Source organism: Apaloderma vittatum, unplaced genomic scaffold, assembly GCF_000703405.1.
Source record: "Apaloderma vittatum isolate BGI_N311 unplaced genomic scaffold, ASM70340v1 scaffold27245, whole genome shotgun sequence".
Classification (NCBI taxonomy): Eukaryota; Metazoa; Chordata; class Aves; order Trogoniformes; family Trogonidae; genus Apaloderma; species Apaloderma vittatum.
The window spans coordinates 11,224-30,720 of NW_009718070.1; the positions used below are offsets into that span (position 1 = coordinate 11,224).

At 42.4% G+C, this 19,497-nt stretch overlaps 1 protein-coding gene across 1 annotated transcript in view; it reads right to left on the reverse strand.

Annotated features, from left to right (window-relative positions):
* Positions 1–1,572: 1,572 nt before the first annotated feature.
* Positions 1,573–19,497, reverse strand: part of POMT2 (protein-O-mannosyltransferase 2) — a 23,816-nt gene continuing 5,891 nt past the window's right edge. Inside the window, exons 6-20 of the mRNA XM_009870139.1 lie at positions 17,688–17,794; positions 16,673–16,755; positions 15,492–15,601; positions 12,931–12,997; positions 11,921–11,993; positions 10,588–10,666; positions 9,667–9,818; positions 7,951–8,042; positions 6,801–6,877; positions 5,545–5,616; positions 5,272–5,331; positions 4,958–5,063; positions 2,969–3,109; positions 2,281–2,395; positions 1,573–1,699 (exon numbers count right to left, since the gene is read on the reverse strand). Of these exons, the coding sequence (XP_009868441.1) occupies positions 1,594–1,699; positions 2,281–2,395; positions 2,969–3,109; positions 4,958–5,063; positions 5,272–5,331; positions 5,545–5,616; positions 6,801–6,877; positions 7,951–8,042; positions 9,667–9,818; positions 10,588–10,666; positions 11,921–11,993; positions 12,931–12,997; positions 15,492–15,601; positions 16,673–16,755; positions 17,688–17,794 (1,440 nt within the window). The 3' untranslated portion in view covers positions 1,573–1,593. The remainder of the gene's footprint in view (positions 1,700–2,280; positions 2,396–2,968; positions 3,110–4,957; positions 5,064–5,271; positions 5,332–5,544; positions 5,617–6,800; positions 6,878–7,950; positions 8,043–9,666; positions 9,819–10,587; positions 10,667–11,920; positions 11,994–12,930; positions 12,998–15,491; positions 15,602–16,672; positions 16,756–17,687; positions 17,795–19,497) is intronic.

The window sequence follows — 19,497 nt, forward strand, 5'->3', positions numbered from 1 at the left end:
AATGAGGAACAAAAGCAGGTCTGACAAGTCTGTCTCCCTGCCCCTGAACAGCTACGCTAACACAGCCCTTCTGTGTTGTAGGAAATACATTAGAATTCAAGGTTTGTTAAGAGAAATAAATGGACAATTTATGTTTAAAGACAGACACGCCTACCTGCTGCTCTCCCTGGACTCGTAATTTTGATGCAAGGTTGAGAAGCAGAGCAAGAACTCTGAAATGAAAGACCTGAGTTCCTTGAAACATATAGAAAAGAGTTTTGCAAATATTCCTTCTTAAGACAGGAACACAGCTGGAGTCTAAGTGTCATTCATGTTGGATGCTAGAAGGTAGCAACCGTGAACTGTTACAAGAAATCAAAATTAGGTGTGGAATGAAAGGAATGTTTACAAAAGTAGACCTACCACAGGAGAACGGCACATGATAAACAGTATTTTGCTTTCTTGGAAGGGGCAGATTCAACATCCAATGGCTCTTGACCATCAGCAGATAAAGAATTTTTGCCTTACCTCAGTTTTCCTCAATACAGTAATTTGATGGTCAGTCATTTGTGAGAGGAAACTTGCTGGAACACAGTGCACAGATATACCATGGTGCTTACAGCCAGTTTTGCAGATGTGACATTCATTAAGATGAAGCCTTCCCCCTAAAAATATGGGTACTGGCACTGGAACAGCTGGGATCAAAACATGAATGCCAGCTTTCTATTTCAGTGTTTAGTGCACCCCCAAGAAGCCAGTCTTCACGGCATAGTGAGGCAGACAATAAATCACCTGCTGTTTCCACTGTAATTTCCTTAGCAGTTTCAGATAGGACTGCAAAGAAATTACAAAATCTGAGCTGAAACAGTCTGGCTCTAAGCACAGGCCTGCTTGGTGATTGTTATAAATTATTAAAGGTGACCAGAAAGCAAGGCAGTATACAGGGTTAAACAATCTCCATCTCCTCTGTCTGCAGAGGGCTTGGGAGACAGGCAAGGCACAGTGGCTCAGGAGATTTCAAGCAGACCCCTTTCAATCAAATTCTAAAAATTCAGGGTCAGGACAAAAAACCACAGACAGCCAGGGCAGGGTAGAATGGAGGGTCCTGGATACTTAAATGTCCCTGGATACTTACAAAATCCTTGCCATAAGAAAGGTTGTTAATCATGGTATAAGTCCTAATGTCTCAGACACTGTCTGGGTCTCAAATCGCAATGATCTTAGATTACCAGAAGGAAGACACACACACACACACACACACACATGAACACGTAAGTCCACACAGCCTCCAACTTGTAGTGGTCTGACTGTTGGAATGCCACTGCTGTTTCACTGATACATATTGCTCAGAACTGAGATTTAAGCAGTCAGTTGTCCAGAAATATAACCTAAGGATTCAAGACGTGAGTCTTTTTCAGAGGACCTTCTCATGGTCATCCTCTGCATCTCCCAATGCAGACAGTGCAAGCAAATGCCAAATAACTGGGCTACTATACCCAAAGTTCTCCAGAGAGGGCATTTTACTGTCACATGTTTCCAAAGCACCAGAATCAGCACGACACAGAGCAGATCTTGTGTTTCTCATCCACTGCTCCCAGGCTCCTTTTGCAGACTCTAGAACTCCCAGGAGTCCATCCACCGAAGCCCTGCCATGGGGCTGCTAGGGTCAGAGGCCATGGGTCCTTTCATCCCATAGGAAAGAGGATGGAAGAGGTAGAAGCTGTGGGAAGAAACCAGATGTCCATCAGGGACTGCAGTTTTCTGTCTCAAAAACATTGCGGCAAACTAGTCCACATAGATGTCCTACAGGATCTTTGGGTTTGGGCTGCTTTAAGGTCCACTGGGAACCTTGTAATCTCTGCTGAACACAATATATACATAGGACACCATTTTATCACAGGTGGTATTTTCTCTTAGAAAGCAACAGCTGTAGGAAAAAGCCAGCTTAGAAAACAGCAATGAAGAATTTGCCTGTATTTGCGGGATGTGGCACCATCTGATGTGGAGACTAGAATCAGAAACCACTAAGCTGTGGGTTTGGAGGAGAACAGAGCACTCACATTGAGTGCTGGGATAAAAGAAAGATTCCTTGCAATGGAAAAATGTTTTGTAATATATTACTGGAACACAGATGCTAAATCTAAAAAATTTGAGGGTTTAGGATTGGGCTTGATGATGTCTGACAAGTTCAGCAGAGAAGCAAGGCAGAGATAAATTCTAAGGATAATTAACAGGCACGAAGGTTTCCACTGAGATAGTGACTGTCACACATTCAGGAAAAGTTCAGCTTTCGGCACTCACCTGTACACAATGAGCAGAACCAGTGCCAAGAATCCCCCTCCATACACTTTCCTAGCTGTAGTGCTGGGTGACAAGAGCCCAGCACAGAACTTCAGCAGTGTGTCCCATGTGATTCCTGGGAGAAGGAAGAAGCAGAAGTCAGGATCAATGCAGAGGCCAAAGAAGATTGCTGCTAAATTCAGCCATAGAGGGCTGACAAAGCTCTGTTAACATCAGAATACCTCATCAGTTTTTAAATACATTTACCTCGGTAACCTTCAGAACTATAGGGGTTGTCCGTATCCATTTGAATAAACGCAAAAGAGATTTGTGCCCCAGCATGCTAGGCTGGTACAAAATCACGGGAAAAACTACCAAGACTGAATTATAAACAGGCATGACAGAAAAGTGGGGGCAGGAAACAAAGGGAAGTAACTTGTATAAAAGCATATGTAAGAACAATGACACAGCAGAGGACAGGAATTGCATCTCTAAATGCCCTGAGCACTAGACATGATTGCCTCTTCAAGGTAGTACTAAAAAAAGGACAATTTGGCACTGCAGGCTGCTTTGTGAAAAACACTTTGAATTAGTCAATGTTTTCATGCACTTAGTAAAAGCAATCAAAAAAACTATTAAAATAATATACTGTTCAGTCTGAAAACATCCCATTTAACAGAATTGTCTTCTCCCAGACTCTAGTATTTACCTGTCAACATGCTGGAAAAAAGCATGGCAGGAAAGTAGTGGTGAAAGTAGAGAACTCGGCCCATCATAAAGAAAGGGAGATAATGAAGAAGCCACCCCAGAGTGATCTGCCCTCCACCACGCAGCATGACTCTGGACAGTTCTGGAGAACAAAAACAGACTTCAGCAGAGAAAAACTTAACTACAGTTCTTATTTGTAACCCTTATCACAGTGAGTAAACTCAACAGGAATGATCTCTGCAGGAAGCCATGTACTGGTCTGAAATTACTTCAAGCCTCTGCAGCACCCTAACTGCCTTCTTCATAAACATACAAACACTTTTCTGGAGCACAGTTATCAGAAAAGATACGCAAAGGCGTAAGTCCCAAGGGACTGGCAGGAGGTTGACCATGTTCAATGTTAAGACTGACCCTGCAGTTTCTCAGACTGTACATCAGACTAATGACATGACCGTTTCCAATGGGTTTTATTCCCTCTGCAATGAGACTACAAGCTCACTTTGCCAGCCTTTCCTAGAAAGAAATGTTGCCTCACTTTCACAGCCTAAGGAAAGGACTGAGAGCTCTGACATCTGCATGCAGCTTAGCCAATAACCTCCTGTGTAACCAAATAGTTTCAAACCACATTTTAGAATTCACTTCCCACAGAGAGATCTAAAAAATGAACCAATCATTGACATTAACTGGAATCATCAAAGTATGATTTATTAGGGTTTGTGAAAAGCTCTACAACCTTGGCATTGAACATCGTAAAGGCTCATTGCATCTCTTGCATTTGTCATTTGTTTTTCAGAAACACCAGGAAACATTTCTCATTTCAAAACACCATGACTACCACAGCAGTATAGAGCACACACAGAGCTGGTCAGCAGGACATTGATCCAACTGGTACATTTCCGTTGCAGCCGGTACAGGTAAATCCTTGCAGTATTTTTGCTGAAGATCTGCCCTGTTCACTATTAAACTACTTAAGATACAAAACTCTCACTCCTTTCCTTGTGGACATTGCTCAATAACCTAAGCTCAGTGGCTTCCTACCCTTAGCACATAAAGCCTTGCCATCCACTTACTTTTAAGGTTCCTACAAAAGACATTTGTGAAAAGGAAGCCTATTATCAGTAAGTTATGTGGGACAACTATATCTGCTAGAAAAAACATCTTGTAAGCCAGCAAAGCACAAGAAGGTAAAAAACATGGCACCAGTAGATGTCTGCATCAGAAAGGTTTCTCTGACACACATTTTATCACCTTCTCCTACAAATACATCCAGACTGTATATAGTCTTTCCAAAATATACACATCTGGTCATTTCTGGGATGCAGAAATCAACATAACTGACAGCAGTTTCGGCCAACATCTTGAGCAGTTCATACGTAACTCGCACACTAGGCTGTGTGACCACCTGCGGAGCAGAGCTAGCATGTGAGCTACGGACTACTCCAAGCCCTGGTCTCCTGCAAGAAAACAAGGGAGCAAAAATCTACTAAGACTCATATCTTTGGATCACTGTAAGATGCCAGATTATATCCCAGTCCAGCTCTGTACAGTCCAGCAAAGGAGTGGCAAGACTTTTGAGGAGCCACCAATTACATATCTTCTGCCTGTGAGTCACTTCCAGAGCTCTTCTCTTTGGCTAAGTAGGGCCCTTGATGATCTGAGGATTTCTAATCGAGTCTTAGAAAATCTGGCAACTCATCAGGAATGGTCTGCCATGCAAAAAGTGAGATTCAATCATCAGAGTGATTATTTCTAGTAAGGAAACCTTTGTTAATAGTCACATCGTTCAGTGCAACACCTTCAAAGCACCATATAACTTAATGTTTTGTACACTGAGCTGCCTTGAGTGTATTTTGTTCAACCCCTAGGGTTTTAATACAGTTAAAAAAGGAGGTATTTTTTAATATAGGAGTCCCATAATGAGTTGCCTTCTATCAGAAAACCAGGATGTTATAATTAGGATTCTATAGTGTTATAGGAAGACTGACCTCACCTTTGAGTTCAGGTGTCAGTTGGACACCTCTCTTCAGGGTAACTGCAGTGCAAGCTGCTATCAGAAGGTATAACCCAATAGTGACCAGATTTAGCCACCAGATCACCTACATGAGAAAAAAAAAAAGAAAGATTTGGGACTTTAGGCTGGACATGCACATGAGAAGAATTGAAAAGCTACATGCAAGCATGAGAGTACAATGGGAGAGACAATTCAAAAGGAAGAGGAAGAAGAGAATTGTTGGCACCGGCAGAAGCAAGACTAAGCTAAAATTTGCCAAAAATATGGGCTTAGAACCTCCCACTCCAACTTACCGGGTTTCCCAGCAAATAAACCCGATAATCAGTCTCATTGACACCACAAAAGCGCAGGCCCTGAGGAAACAGACCAGAAGAGAGTAAAATGAGTTTCTATCAGTCCAGTTTGTATTTTGCACAGTGGCAAAGGTGAAAAAAATCCCATCCATGCAGCTCAGATGGTACAAAATAAAGGTGACAGCATCTTAAATACAATAAGGAGGCGCTATGTTTCATGAAGCACACCAAAAGCGCTTGAAAACAGAGAAAAAGATGGATTGATCCGTATACCTGGTAGTTGATGGGCCAGTGCCAAGGTTTGGATGTAACTTCATTGTCCTTTGGTTTGAGGCCACTGTTACCCTACAGATAAGTCAAGATAAAATTTAAACGAGAGGCAGTTATGCTGCAAAGCCTGCCCAGAAATGTCTGGGTACGCAAACACAGGCGAATACTCTTCCCAAGTAAAGGCTGTTTTCTGACTACATAAACACATCATCTTCCAGAGATGCCATGATGAGGACAACAAATGTTTTCATATTACTGTGCAAGTGAAAATGTTCTTTGGGTACCATTAGAGGCAGTATTCTCTCACTTCTCCAGATTTTCTGTCACTAAGAACACACGTTGCATAAGCAAGACCTTTGTTCATTAAGAGACTACTTTAACAGGTTTCCCTCCACTCTGTGGAAAAAAAGCCTCAGAGAGATTATTTCCATGGAAACTCATGCAGGTGCTTCCTCACCTGAGAGAGCATTATCACTGGTTGCCATGGAAATGCTTAGCAATAATAATAATTTGCTTGACTACCTTCTTTCTCTTAAGAATCGGAGAAGAGCTTTATAAACAGCAGCAAATAAAAACCTTAGACTCCCTTCTCAAAATAGTAACTTCTCATTCTTTAAACAAACGGTTGAAGAGCTGGAAGCAGAAGGGCTGTGTCGAAGAGCACAAAGAACAATCACAGGGAAAGACTGCAAGAGCAGTCGACCTTGAAAATATTAAATCCAGCTCTTTTTTTTTTTATATCCAGAGATAAATAGGGAAGAGAAAAAAAAGAAAACACAGCACCTTGATGAACTGTAAAACAAATAACAAAAAACCCCAAGATGTTTTCCATTTTCTATCTAAATATCTGTTGTTGTCTTAATTGTCTATTTAGCTAATTTTCCTGACTCTGACCACAGTAGTATCCTTCTGCCTCACAAATATTAATATAACTTTAAAACCAGCTAGTAGGACAGGAAAAATTTCCAACTCTCATTTACCGAAATGAATTTCAGCAGTGGAGGGATTACATAAAACTAGGCTGTAGCTACATCACACTGACAGCAGAGCCAGGCATCAAGCCCAATGCTTCCAAACTTTTGGAAGATTTAGCTGCAAGACCATCCCTTTTTCTAAGTATAAATTCAAGTAGGTTGCTGGAGCATGTAAATTCTGCCCTAGCTTGCAGCCATCACCCAAATATTTCAGAAGATGCCATTTCTTTATGATGCAAGAGAAAGGAGAAAGAAAATTATAATCTAGAATTAAAGATATCCTACCCGGATCATAACCATGTGGGATTCTAGCAGAACTTCTGCAAAAGAAGGCTTCAAAACATCCAGGCTGATATTAGGCACTTTATGAAAAAAGAGGAAAATAGATTAGAAGTCTGCATGGTTTACTTATCTGCCTCTTTCATAATAAACTAAATTCTATCCTCCTGTGACAAATCTGCTCCCAGTACCTCTTCTAATTCATAGTCTAAATACAGAGGCCTGCAGTCAAAAATATTCCCCAGTGAATTTCACAACTGATGTACTCCTAGATTTCTTCCTTTACTTCCAGGAGCAAGAGAAATAGGTAGAAGTCCATGAAGCAAACATATTTGTATTTCTAGCTGAAATTAGAGACATATTGTTCATAGGCTGCTGTTTATCTGTAAATGAGCCATGAGTGTGGGAATGAAAATGCGTTACAACATAAGAGAAAGTTCTACCAAGTCAACAGCCCCAGATTTCTCTCCATTGGTTTGCATACAGTTGTTCTGAAAGGATGAAAACCACTAGGCTTTTCGATAAGTCAAAACTCAGCCCAAGTCATCTGCAATTCAGGGGAAAAAGTTGTATCAAACAATTCAGGCCAAATGAGGCTCTGACACGTATTTAACTCCTGGATGGGGCTGCAAGGCCCATCTGTCACTACTGGCAAACTTAGTTCTCTGTCACACTTCTGTTCATTTCTTGATGGTACTGCAAAGTCATTATTTAGCAGGCCCCTGGTAAGAGAAGGAAAAACACGCCCACCAGAACAGGGTGGATAGCTTTAAAATAAATAAATAAATCATTAGAGTTGATATGCATAGTCATACTGATTACAGTAACTCCCAATTAAAGTAATGACATCAAAAATAACAGCCTGCACTGCTGTGCTTATAAAGCTTCACACCTTTGTCACTCATGAAGATCTCCAAATCCCGTGAAAACTCTTTACACTTCCACTATACTTAAAGCACTGTCACCAGCTCATATTACAGTGAAAATGTCTATGCATCTCTGAACAACTGGCCCAAGTTCAGCAAGTTGACACTTGAGCTGGGAAAGAACACAAACTCCAAACACTGAATGCCAGTTCTTGCCATCTGATAGCTCGGCCCTTCCTTTACAGCAAGCCAAGATGCACTCTCAAAAGAAAAGGAAATAAAGGACTTACACTTAGGGTTAATATGATCTTCAAAGTTCCAAAGGGAATTGGGAGTCTCCTTCAGGTATGGTGTGCAGGTGACTTCCACTTGTTCCCAACCCCTGACAAAAAGCAGAACAGTTAGCCACCACCCCACAAAAGATCACCCAATATTGCGTGTTTGATTTATTTTCCCCATTTAGCTTTATACTTCCCCACAACACCTACCACACCACTCAACCCCAGCATGCTCTACGCACCGCATAGAAACCAAAACAGATTTGCAAGGCAGCCAACACCAAACTTCTACTGAATATTCAAAGCTTTTTCTAACTTTGGGTGGCTAAGCTAAACAAATTAGGTCTATGCCTAAGCAGTGGGATTTCTGAAGAAGCCCACTGACAACTAGAAGGTACTTCAAGCCAACCCTTACACTCTCTCCAGAAGAAAATCACCATCATTAATTTAAGCCAATCCATGCCTACAGCAACTGTATTAGAGAAACAAAGGAATGACTTTAGAGGATCCCATCAACTGTTCCATTAGTCTGTCACCCTATTTCTATCAGGTGACATCAAACTCTGCAGTAATGTGACAGATTAATAAGGAATTTTCTACCAATCATCACTTAATTCCACTAATTAATTCCCTTAATTAATCACCACTTAATTCTCTGAAGGATAGTAATTACTCCACTTTAAATTCCTTAAGAAATATAAAATTCTAATACACTCTAACCAACCTTATTTATAGTTAACAAATTTTTTTTTCCCCTTAGCTCTTACTGTCGTCAATATTTTGTGGCAATAACTTCCATTGACAGGGTAAGTTTGTGCTAGGGGAAAAAAAACACCCTTTCTTGAGTGCTGTTGACAGAGGCAGTGATTTATTTATTTTTTTTAAATCAATCACATTATTTACCCATGAGCCCAGTTTTACTGGTGAAGTCTAAATGGCACAAGCACTCCCGGCCAGGCAGTCGCCAGAGGCACCTGCCTGCGCTCACTGTGATTCAGCACCCGCAGAATTCCTCAGAAGCCCTTTTTACCGTAACACAGTGAAGGGAAACCTAAGCAGCATTGGAGGCTGCTCTCGAAACAGAAGCAACACGACCACACAGGCTGCTGCTTCGGGATCCGTGTTAGCATCCCACACAGCACAGCTCTGCAGATACAGCAGCTCACTTGGCATTAGTCTGGATGTCTCTACATACACCTCATTTTAATGATGAAGACACACAACTCAAGAATATATTAAATCCTGACCCCTCTGCTAACAGCAGTTGCCACCACTGCCCTGGCTTCAGATGCTGCATGCAAAAATGACAGCTCTTCCAATCACAATGTAAATTAATACCAATAAAAAGAAATTTGGAGGATTACGGTATGGAACAGCACAAACTGCCCCAGTTTCTAGCAATTTTTGTGAACCCCAAGGATAAAACAGGCCTGTCATCCCCTTCTGGACTTACCAGATGACAAGATCTACATCCACGCCACTCTTAGATCTCTTAGTAAGGGATACTGCTTTTCAAAGCTGTGTACTTCACTGTAACAGACTGCAGAACCCTAACTCAGATCTTCCACTCAGGTTGTATTTTTGGTACCTGCTAGTTACTTTTTAATTCTTTTACAGATAAAGAAATGGAGAAAATGTGGTTACTGCTTTGTTCAAAAGTACCACTGAGCAAAGGAACATGTCAGCTCAAGGCCTTGCAGGCATGGAGGGGGATTACAAGCTATTTACCATTTTGGCAGAGTCTTTCCAGAGGAGCCCAGTATACATCCTGTGGCCACATGGGTTAGCCGGACCTGACTCCGTAGGACTTTGATGAGATTCCCAGCCTTTCTGCCCACCACTTCAATCCGCCAGAAGTCATTGGAGTCTCCTGTTCCATTCTATCATGCAAACATACCACAGGAGACAAAAAAAACTCCACAAACACCACAAAAAACCAAACAAACCCATCAACTAAAAGCTGTATGGGATTGAAGCACTGCAGATAGGAAGTTCTGAAATTCTAATGGCAGCAAAGCTAACCAAAGGAGCCCAGGCTACCCTCACTCAGACTTCACAGAAGAGATTCCTCATCAGGAAGAGATCATTCTAGTCATGAGCAACTACTCACACACACATTTGTATCTTGACAACCTTAAATTCTTTTCCTTCCAATTCATTCTTGACTGTGGCTCAGAGTTACATTTTAAATGGGGGTAACTTGGCTGCCTCACAAAAGGGGTTTAGTCAACAGCCCTTTGCATTTGAAAATTCATCCCTCAAAGCAGACTTCATTCTTGTGATTCAAAATTCTGTCATCATTCTGTCAAAAAAAGGCACTTGTCTATGTGACAAGGCCAAATATGTAAAATAATACTTGTCAGAGCAACTTCAAGGTTGCTTAGTTTGGCATTTCTGGAGTTGGATGCTGCCAGAACTAGCCTGGCAGTAAAAACATAAATTATTTTCTTGTCTGTGTTCACATTAAGTAGACTTTAAATATGAGATAAGCTATTTCATGCTAAATCAGTTTTTCCCCCAGTACCGTCGATGGACATATATCACCTTAGGTAACAAACTAGAAAAGTAAGAATAAATCCCCTTAGAACAGGATGAACTGTTCCCCCCCTAAAAAAAAGGAGCTTTTGTTTTAGCTTGCCATTCACTTACTATTCCATAGCCAGTGACCTGAAAATGCTTCCTTGTCAGAGGAGCCTCATGCTGGTGACTGTGAAGATTTCTAGAAGTTCTGAAATAAAATTAAAGTCAAACTTTGTTTTGTTTTTATGTCTCAGTCAGTTTGTGATAAGAACTTAGGTTTGAGCCATTCAGAGAGAGCAGCCAGAGCTTTCACCACCAAACTCCAGCCAAAGGCAGGGCAGGACACAGCCTTAATAGCAATGGCGGCCACAGGGTGAAACAGCTGCTTCCCACCACACAACTCTGAGCTTACACTACATTGGGCAGTGCTGGAAAAGAGCACAAATAAATCCAACCCTCAGGCTACAACCCACAACCTCCAAGTGAAAAAGAGATAGTTGGCTTTGGTTTTGTTCAAACGAAGAGTGAATGTAGGACTAACAGTCCCACTCTCACAAGAAGCAAGGCAAGACTGAGCAGTCTGGATTATCAGTTTTGCTTTTAAGGGAAAGACACTACTATTCAGTCAGGCAGAGATTTACTGAAGGGGGAACTAGTGACCCCCATTAGTACCAGCTGTCCATGCTGCAGACAAACAACCTCCTGCCCCAGTAGGGGCTGCTAAGGTGGGGGCAACCAGAAAAACCTGGCCACGTCCTGGTCAGTCCTTAATAAAACCACCCAGACAACAAACCACCTCCCGCCCCATCCCAACTGATACTGCTTCATCAAGACTTTATCACTTCTATTATCACAGATTTGGTAGTAAAACTCAAAATTTGAGGCAAAGCTGCAGCTGCAAATCACACTGTGGCACAGTGACATTAGACCTGCTGAAGATTAAACACCAGGTCACCAGGGCTCCCCTGCCTCCTCTCAGGTATGCCCTACCCAAGAGAAAGGGCGCCAGCCAATGTTTTCATTCAAAGTGTTTCACTGCTGTGATCTTCAGTGGGTGGATACAGCCAGTACACGTAGGAACAGGACACTTGCAGTACACTGACAAAAAACCCCACACTCTGTTTGCCCAGAAAACTCAGAAGTGGGGACAAGCAACATAATGAGGGTTTTGAAATTGCTTTTTTGCCCAAGAGTTACCCTTAATACAGCACCTCAGCACAGCTGAACAAATCCCTCTGCTGCTTAGGTAGGTATTTCTAACAGAGTTGTGTGGTTCTGTTAAAATGGTTTATGTTCTGAAGGAGAAAAACTCCACAAACTCCACACAGGAAATGCAGATATACAGATGTCTCTGTCACCCAGCCTGTTGTGCTGGCCCAACCATGTGGTGTCCAGCAGCACAAACCTCCCACCAATTCTACTGAGTCACATAATCTCTTTGAATCCCAGAAACCATCCTTACTCTTTATGTTCCAGACGAATAATATCTCCGTGCCTTACAAACTCCACAGGGCTCGAAGGATCTGACAGATCTGCTGAAGGAAAGCAAACAAATCTTATCAGCGCACTGACAAATGTATCAGGGTCTGAGAAAGTTTCTTGGGAATGCTCATGCCTCAAGCAGACAATACAAGATAAACTAGCTGGTATCAACACTAAGCTTGGTGTAAACCACTGCTCTAGTTTAAAGACCAGCCCTGATGGCTACCCCAAGGAACATGTCCCCAGGCAGCACGTAATGCCCTTAAATAAAGATGCCTGGTCAGGCTAACTGAACACCAAACACACACACACTCTCTCTCTCTCTATATATATATATGTGTATATATATATATATACACACACACATTTCATGAACTGTAAAATTACTCTTGCAACACTGATCGTAATTTTCTTATACCTAGATCATTTGCATTTTTGTTGTTTAGACAGTTCTTGTTAATTTTTATATACACATGCTACAGGTGCAGAAAGGAAACTGCCAGACAAAACATATCTCAGCTACGCTGTAATATATTCTAAAATAACAGATGTATGCAGGAACCATATATCTTCACATTCAGTACTCTTATCTTGGGCCGAGCAAACCTACAGGCAAATCAGCTGAACACAATGTATCGGAACGTAGCAGAACATAACTTCTGCAGGACCCATAGCCACGGTAACAGATTGCACAAAATATTAAATGAGTTCAGAATAATCTCCTCTCTGTTATTTGCAGCCCCACTCAGCTGCAAAACTGACAGTGCAGCAGAAAAAAAAACTTATTTACTTCAGCTGTACAATCTGGAGAAACCCCAAAAACACGGTAGACACAAACTGTGCTAATCAAGACAAAGTCAGACTCTACTTGTTCTTCCTCAACTCCCCCTCATATTCATGAAGGATACTTTCACCCGTGATGGAACTCAGAACACTTAAGTGAAAAACTGAAGCACCAGTTATAAAAGGCGCTTTATTGGTATTTTTTACCTGTAACCGAATCATGTTTCTTTATAATCCACAGGTTATTTAGATCTTTATGTAAGTAGGCAGTGACCTGAAAGCACAGGATAAATTATTTTACCAAACAAGAAAAAAGCTGGTGATACCAGAACAAATATTTGCTAACAAATTGAGGTCCCAAATGAATGCACCAGTAACACAGAAACCCTGGACTGACTTTTATGTCAGTGCCCCTTAGAAAGTCAGTTACTAGCCACCCCATAACCCAGACAACACCTTTTATTCAGCACGTGGCCTGTACGCTCAGGAGCACTGCACTTCATGGCAGTGCACACACATCAGGAGCAACAGCCTCCAGCCAGACAGCCCGACCCACTCTCACCCTACTTCAGAGGCTCCCTCTACAACAACAGGATACCCAGACCCAAACTTCTGAATAATCACTGGCCAGTACCAGAACCAGGAGGAGTTGGAAACAGCCCTGGCTTTACAGACAGGTATCACTCGTACAGATTTATGACAACAGGCTGCCTCTGGCAATCGTAATACTTCTGCGAAAAGATCCAGGGTGCTGCTCCCGAGGGTGACTTTCCTGAGCAGCATGAGCAACTGTGACCACTTTTGCCCACTCCTTTTCCAGCAGCAGCAAGCCCCATCCTGTGGGACCCCTGCCCAGTCCCAGACCTGCACCTCTCGCTCAGGCGGAAGCGGAAAGCCTGGTGGAGTGTCTCAAGGTAGGCAAAAAGGGAGAGCTCGAGGTGGAACCTCCTATCTTGAGGTCATACCATCAGGAGAGGAGGGAGGAGGTAGAGAGACCACTGCCTCCAGCTTTTCCTCCCTAAATCTCCTTCAAGTTCTAAATTCGCACCTCTCACTCAGGCGGAAGCGGAAAGCCTGGCGGAGTGTCTCAGGGTAGGCAAAAAGGGAGGAGGTTCCACCTCGAGCTCTATCTTGAGGTCATACCATCAGGAGAGGAGGGAGGAGGTAGAGAGACCACTGCCTCCAGCTTTTCCTCCCTAAATCTCCTTCAAGTTCTAAATTCCCATCCCCTCTCCACAGCCCCCAAACTCTCCCAAGCCCACTATCCTTGTCCTACCTCCAGGGCAGGGAACACAACGGGGAATCTCCAACCTCTCCCACTCAACCTCAGGGAAACTCCCATCAGCATCCTCTCCAAATCCTTCCTGCTTTTAATGTCATAAAGTATGCTCTGCACTCTAATTTTGCCTATCCTTGAGCCAGTTTTGGTATGACATCTCCATCTACAGTAATAAATATCAATGTCACATGAAAGCACTAGAATTTTTGGTCGGGAAGAAGAGCAAGAAAATTGAGACAATGCTTTCCTTTCTGAAAACTTCTTCCTCACCACTGAGACTGAAGGGAGTTAAAAATCAAACACTTGCTCTTCTCTGGCAACTTCCCTTCAAGGAGCTCAGAACAATTTTTAGACACTAACACGCAAACTGCAAAACACATCTCAGGAAAGCTGCAGAAGCTGCAAAGATTGGTGGAACTTGATGACGATGGATAAAAATAAAATTCAGTTACGTTTTGTACTTAATTAGCAATAGTTACACAATTTATGATTTTTACTTTTATTGCTTAATCATTTAATCAGAAGCCCTTAGAGAGTTCAGACGGTTTCATTATGGCTAGCTTACAAACGTACAGATATCTAATGTAATGAGCAAAACCTGACAAATTTTGTGGCGAAAGATGAGGAAAGCAAAGCACAAAAGGAGAGTAATTCATGTAGGGTCACAGAGGAGAGTTGCAGGAGTGAAAACACACAGTAGTCCTGTTGCTTTCAAAAAACAGCAATGAAAAATATAAGGTATTTGTTTTAAACAAGTTTTACAGCCTTCTTTAAGGTAACAACAGCACTTTCATTATGGAAGACTATCTTTAAGTCCTCTTGGCCTCCATCTATGGAGGATGATCTTGCTACTAATCTTATGAGGAGTGGCTGAAGGAGCTGGGACTATTTCGTCTTGAGGAGGCTGAGACAAGGCCTCATTGCTCCCTACAACTACCTGAAAGGAGGCTGCAGTGAGGTGGGTGTTGGTCTCTTCTCCCAAGTTACTAGCGACAGGACTAGAGGAAATGGCCTCAAGTTGCACCAGCGGAGGTTTAGATTAGATATTAGGAAAGATTTCTTCACTGAAAAGGTTCTTAAGCATTGGGACAGGCTGCCCAGGGAAGTGCTGGAGTCACCATCCCTAGAGGCGTTCAAAAAACGTGCAGATGTGGCACTTAAAGACATGGTTTCGTGGTCATGGTAGTGTTGGGTTGACAGGTGGACTTGTTGATCTTAGAGGTCTTTTCCAACCTTAACGGTTCTGTGATTCTATGATTCTACAACGAAGCCATGTTGTTGTAAGTCACCTCGCTGGTGCAATGTGCTCGGCTCTCTTAGGGTATCCTTTTCACTCAGACTTCCAAGCCAAGTGCACCGCTGTGGCACTGCGGTGGTGACAGATCTGAGTAAATACACACTCCTGCCACTAACACAGCCCCTAACACTACATACAACAGAAACGAGTCTGTGGTTGTATCCCGAGGCAGCACCACAACAGCACACTAACCTGCTGCTGGCGAGCCCCAACACCCTCCGGGTAGAGGTGCCAGTGGGAGTGGAGGTATCCCCCCGCCATCCGAAGGTTCTTCATTGTGACCACAGACCCATACGCCAAGTCTACACAGGAAGAAAGGAGGAAAAAAGGGCATAAGGCAGCTCTCCTATAAATATCTCCCCCAGCTCATCTGCAGTGCTCTGACTAGGCATGCTTTCTCCTGCTTTGTTTCGATGACAGCTCATTTCCCCATTGGCACGTTACTCCACACAGCTCATCGCAAACTTTTCCACCATCCCCAACCACGACTCCCTAACACTGTTACAGAGCATTTGGCTGAAACACCTACAATTCTCCCACCTAGTTTTAACATAAAACACAAGTGCTAGTTCTTTTCTATGTAGTTTCAATAACGAGAGGTTTGAGATAGTTTTCCATAAGAGTATATGGTCAAATTAACACATGAAAAAAAGTTTGAAAAGAATGCAACCACTTTGAAGCGCTCCATCACCCGACCCCTACAGCAACACAAGAAGGAAGGGAGGCAAGCTCAGCTCTCAGGTAGCAGAGCCGATACCCTGGCTTAAGGCACCTTCCTTTATAACCTCCCAAAACAAGTGAGAGAACACAGTCCTGGAGAGCAGGGAACAGCCAGAGAAAAACTGAAGTAACCAGAAAGCAAAATTATATTAAAGACTCAGTAGTCCCTAGCCAACTTGAGGATTAGGGAACAACCACAGAGCCAGCTTTCCCCTAAACTCATATGCATGCTGAATACAACACAGCCGAACCAGAGGCATGGTGTGGCACAAAGGAAACAAATCCCACATCCAAACCTCTACAAACCTAAGATGAACAGGAAAAATGTCTTCTGTTGTCTCAAGCAACATAAAGGCCAAAAAGCAAAAAGATGCATGCACACAAAACTGCCAAATCCCTCAAAATGGCATCTTTTCCTCTAGACGGAGTAGGATGAAACTGGTAGTGACTGTGCACTAAACATGGTGTTATTTTCCACCTTTTTCTTTTCTGTTGACAAATAAAACTGCACAGAGGGACAGCATGCATCTGACCATGACCATGAAGGCATAATCTGCACTGCCCTGCACTGAGTCACAGGAGCTGCTGTTTTTATGTAACCCCCACACACACATTGACAACACTCAGAGCGGTTTATTCCTCTGGACACTCACGCTCTGGAACGGAGACATTATGAAGATTGTTCCCAATCAGCTGGGACTGAAACGCTGAACTAAAGAAACCATCCCCAGGACCACTACAAAAGAAAGCAAAGAATATGACAATTGAAAGTCTGGCAAAACAGGAATACAAAGCTCTGTCATGCATTGCCAAATTGTTTCTACAAAAGAAAACTGATAAAACCAGGAATGGCATCAGGAGAAGAATGACTGCAGTTCCCTTAGATGCACACACCTCTCGTGTTGTGAATCACAACAGATAGAGACAGTCTTGCAGGAAATTGTCCAGAGCTGCAAGCACTTGAGGTCACAAAAATGTATGCACTAGCACTGCACAAAGCACCATCGACTACCTTTGGAGGTGTTCTTATGACAAACTGACCCATTGTCAGGCAAGACATAACGAAGCCTCCCTCCGTGCCTCCTTAAGTCTCATTTTTGCTAAGAGGTTAGTGGTAAACCAGCTGACTTAAACTGAAAAATAACAGACTGAATTTTTTTCTTTAAATGGTGAAACATTATTCATCTTATCGCTTAATGCTGGCACATGGAAAAATTACTTGGCCTTTTTACCAGCTCTTGTATTCTTTCAACTTAAAAAGTTGAAATGGCTGCACTTGTTTGTAGCCATTCAGAGAAGAGTCCTCCCTTTGAGCACAGTCAAAGCATTTTTCAGGAATGCAATGCCTTTTTTTTTTTGGTATTGCAAGAAGAAAAAGGAGTTGAGACATTTTCAGTTTGAGGAAACAGAGGAGGAAAAACAGTAGACAGAGAGTTTAGTTAAGATACTTGCTTGGCATTTCAGAAAGTCTCAGGCTCAAATTCAGTATCACTGCCAGCTCGGCCAGAGCCTTTCTCTAAGAACAATGCAGGAGTCTGGGAAGGGAATTAAACAAACACACAGCTCATGGCTGTGCTTCTGACACTGAAAGTGGAGAAATCTATAATCAATAGCCTTTAATTCAAAGCAAAGACAAGCAATTCTTCTGGAGAAAACATTGTGAAATACCTTTTATTTAATACTGCAAAATGAACAGCAAACGTAGCTGTGTAGAGGGCAAGCGGGAGCAGGATGAGGCAGAGTACACGAGCCAGCAAATGCTTCCCAAACACCACCTGTAAGAAACATAACCCGGCTCAAACAGTGCAGCTGCAGGAACAATTTCATTCCTTACCTCACAGGACTCCGAGCAGCGGTCCTAGAGCTGGAGCTTGCCATGCAAGCAAGCTCAGCAGGCCGCAGAATTACCTCAAAGAGGCCTAGAGAGAGGTAAAAGCTTAAGCAGACCTTGCTGCGCATCTCCAAAAGCTGGAGTTGTGGTATGTTGAAATTTTAGGGTCTATGGAGGAAGCCAGAACCAGACAATAGGGGAGTTTAACCTTCCAAAGTGCTGAGCAGCCCTAACTTTGGCAAAAGAGGTCAGGCAGTTCCTATTGACAATACTGTGGAAACAAGACCCATAACTTGTTTATGCATTTTGACACAAAATCACACCAAGGCAATGGCTTTCAGAATAGAAACTGTCAAAGCTAAGCAAAAGGGAAAGTGGAAACTTAACTCTCCCAGCATGACTCCCTGTGCAAATGTGAATGTAACCAGAACTTCTTGGGGACCTACATGCGCTTCACTCACAGAAACCAGCTCACTTAGCAAGGATGCTCTCACACTGCAACTTCTGTTGCTGCTCAGTCAGAAGTTACAGAAAAGTCAGCAGCAAAACCTGAGTGTTTCAGCTGTCTCAACGCTAAAGAGGAGTATTTTATTTAAACCACTTGGAAAGGTGGTTTGCACATACATCCCCAAGAAGCAAATACATATTCACATGCTACTGACTGCTGACAGTAAATAATGTAAAATACAGAGTGGGAATAAATAGCTGTTGGAGAAAAAAAAAACCACTTAAATAGGAAAAATTTTTTGCTAAATGTCCACATCTAACTTCAAAGCAGATGAAGGCAGATGTACTTGCTATACTCTGTTTGGCTTTGGGGTTTTTTTACATAGTACCTATCACAGTCACTAATCTAATCCTTCTCCATCCCTTAATATCAGATCCAAAGATTTCAGAAGTAATGGAAAAAGGAGTTGAGCACATTACAAACCCAAGAACTCACTGATGTCAACAAAGTAAACAGTGTTCAGTGCAGCAAATACTTCAGCAGAACACTTAATAACCACTGTGCACTTGGGAAAATTCTGGTTGATGGTACATAATCAAAACAACGCAGTGGAGAGGCACATGAACTAATCTCCAGCTCCCTGCTCAAAATTACCACAACACGCTTCAATCTTTGCAAAAAGGTTTTCTTTAACTAAAGACTTTAACGCAAAGTCAAAAAAGAAAATGCACATGAAGGACAGCGCCCAGTGAACTAGAAGTGCACCAAGATAAGCTAAGAATTCTACAAGTCAAATTAATTGCAAAAACATTGCATGTAAATAATCATGAGTAGTTTCCTAACAAATGCAGAGATAAGTTATTCAGGCTTTCAGGAGTCTAATCTTCACTTCCCCTCCTTCCCCACCCCTCAAGCACCAAGGTTGCCAAATAGTTATTCAGAAAGCATCTACCTTCTGGAGTAAATTTCTTTACATATTCTAACACTCAGAGGCTTGCTGCCTTTGCTGCCAGCAGCACAAATGAAATCACTGTGCAGCTGTCTGCTGGCAGAAAGCTTAGACATGATGGATTCGTTCCATTTCAAATGCAATTAACTGACTTTACTTAAGAAGAGCTTCTCCAGAGCTGGAACACTGCATCTTTGCAGCCCATTTGATTCACATTAATCCAAGAAAACAAGTCACACAGCAGGAATAG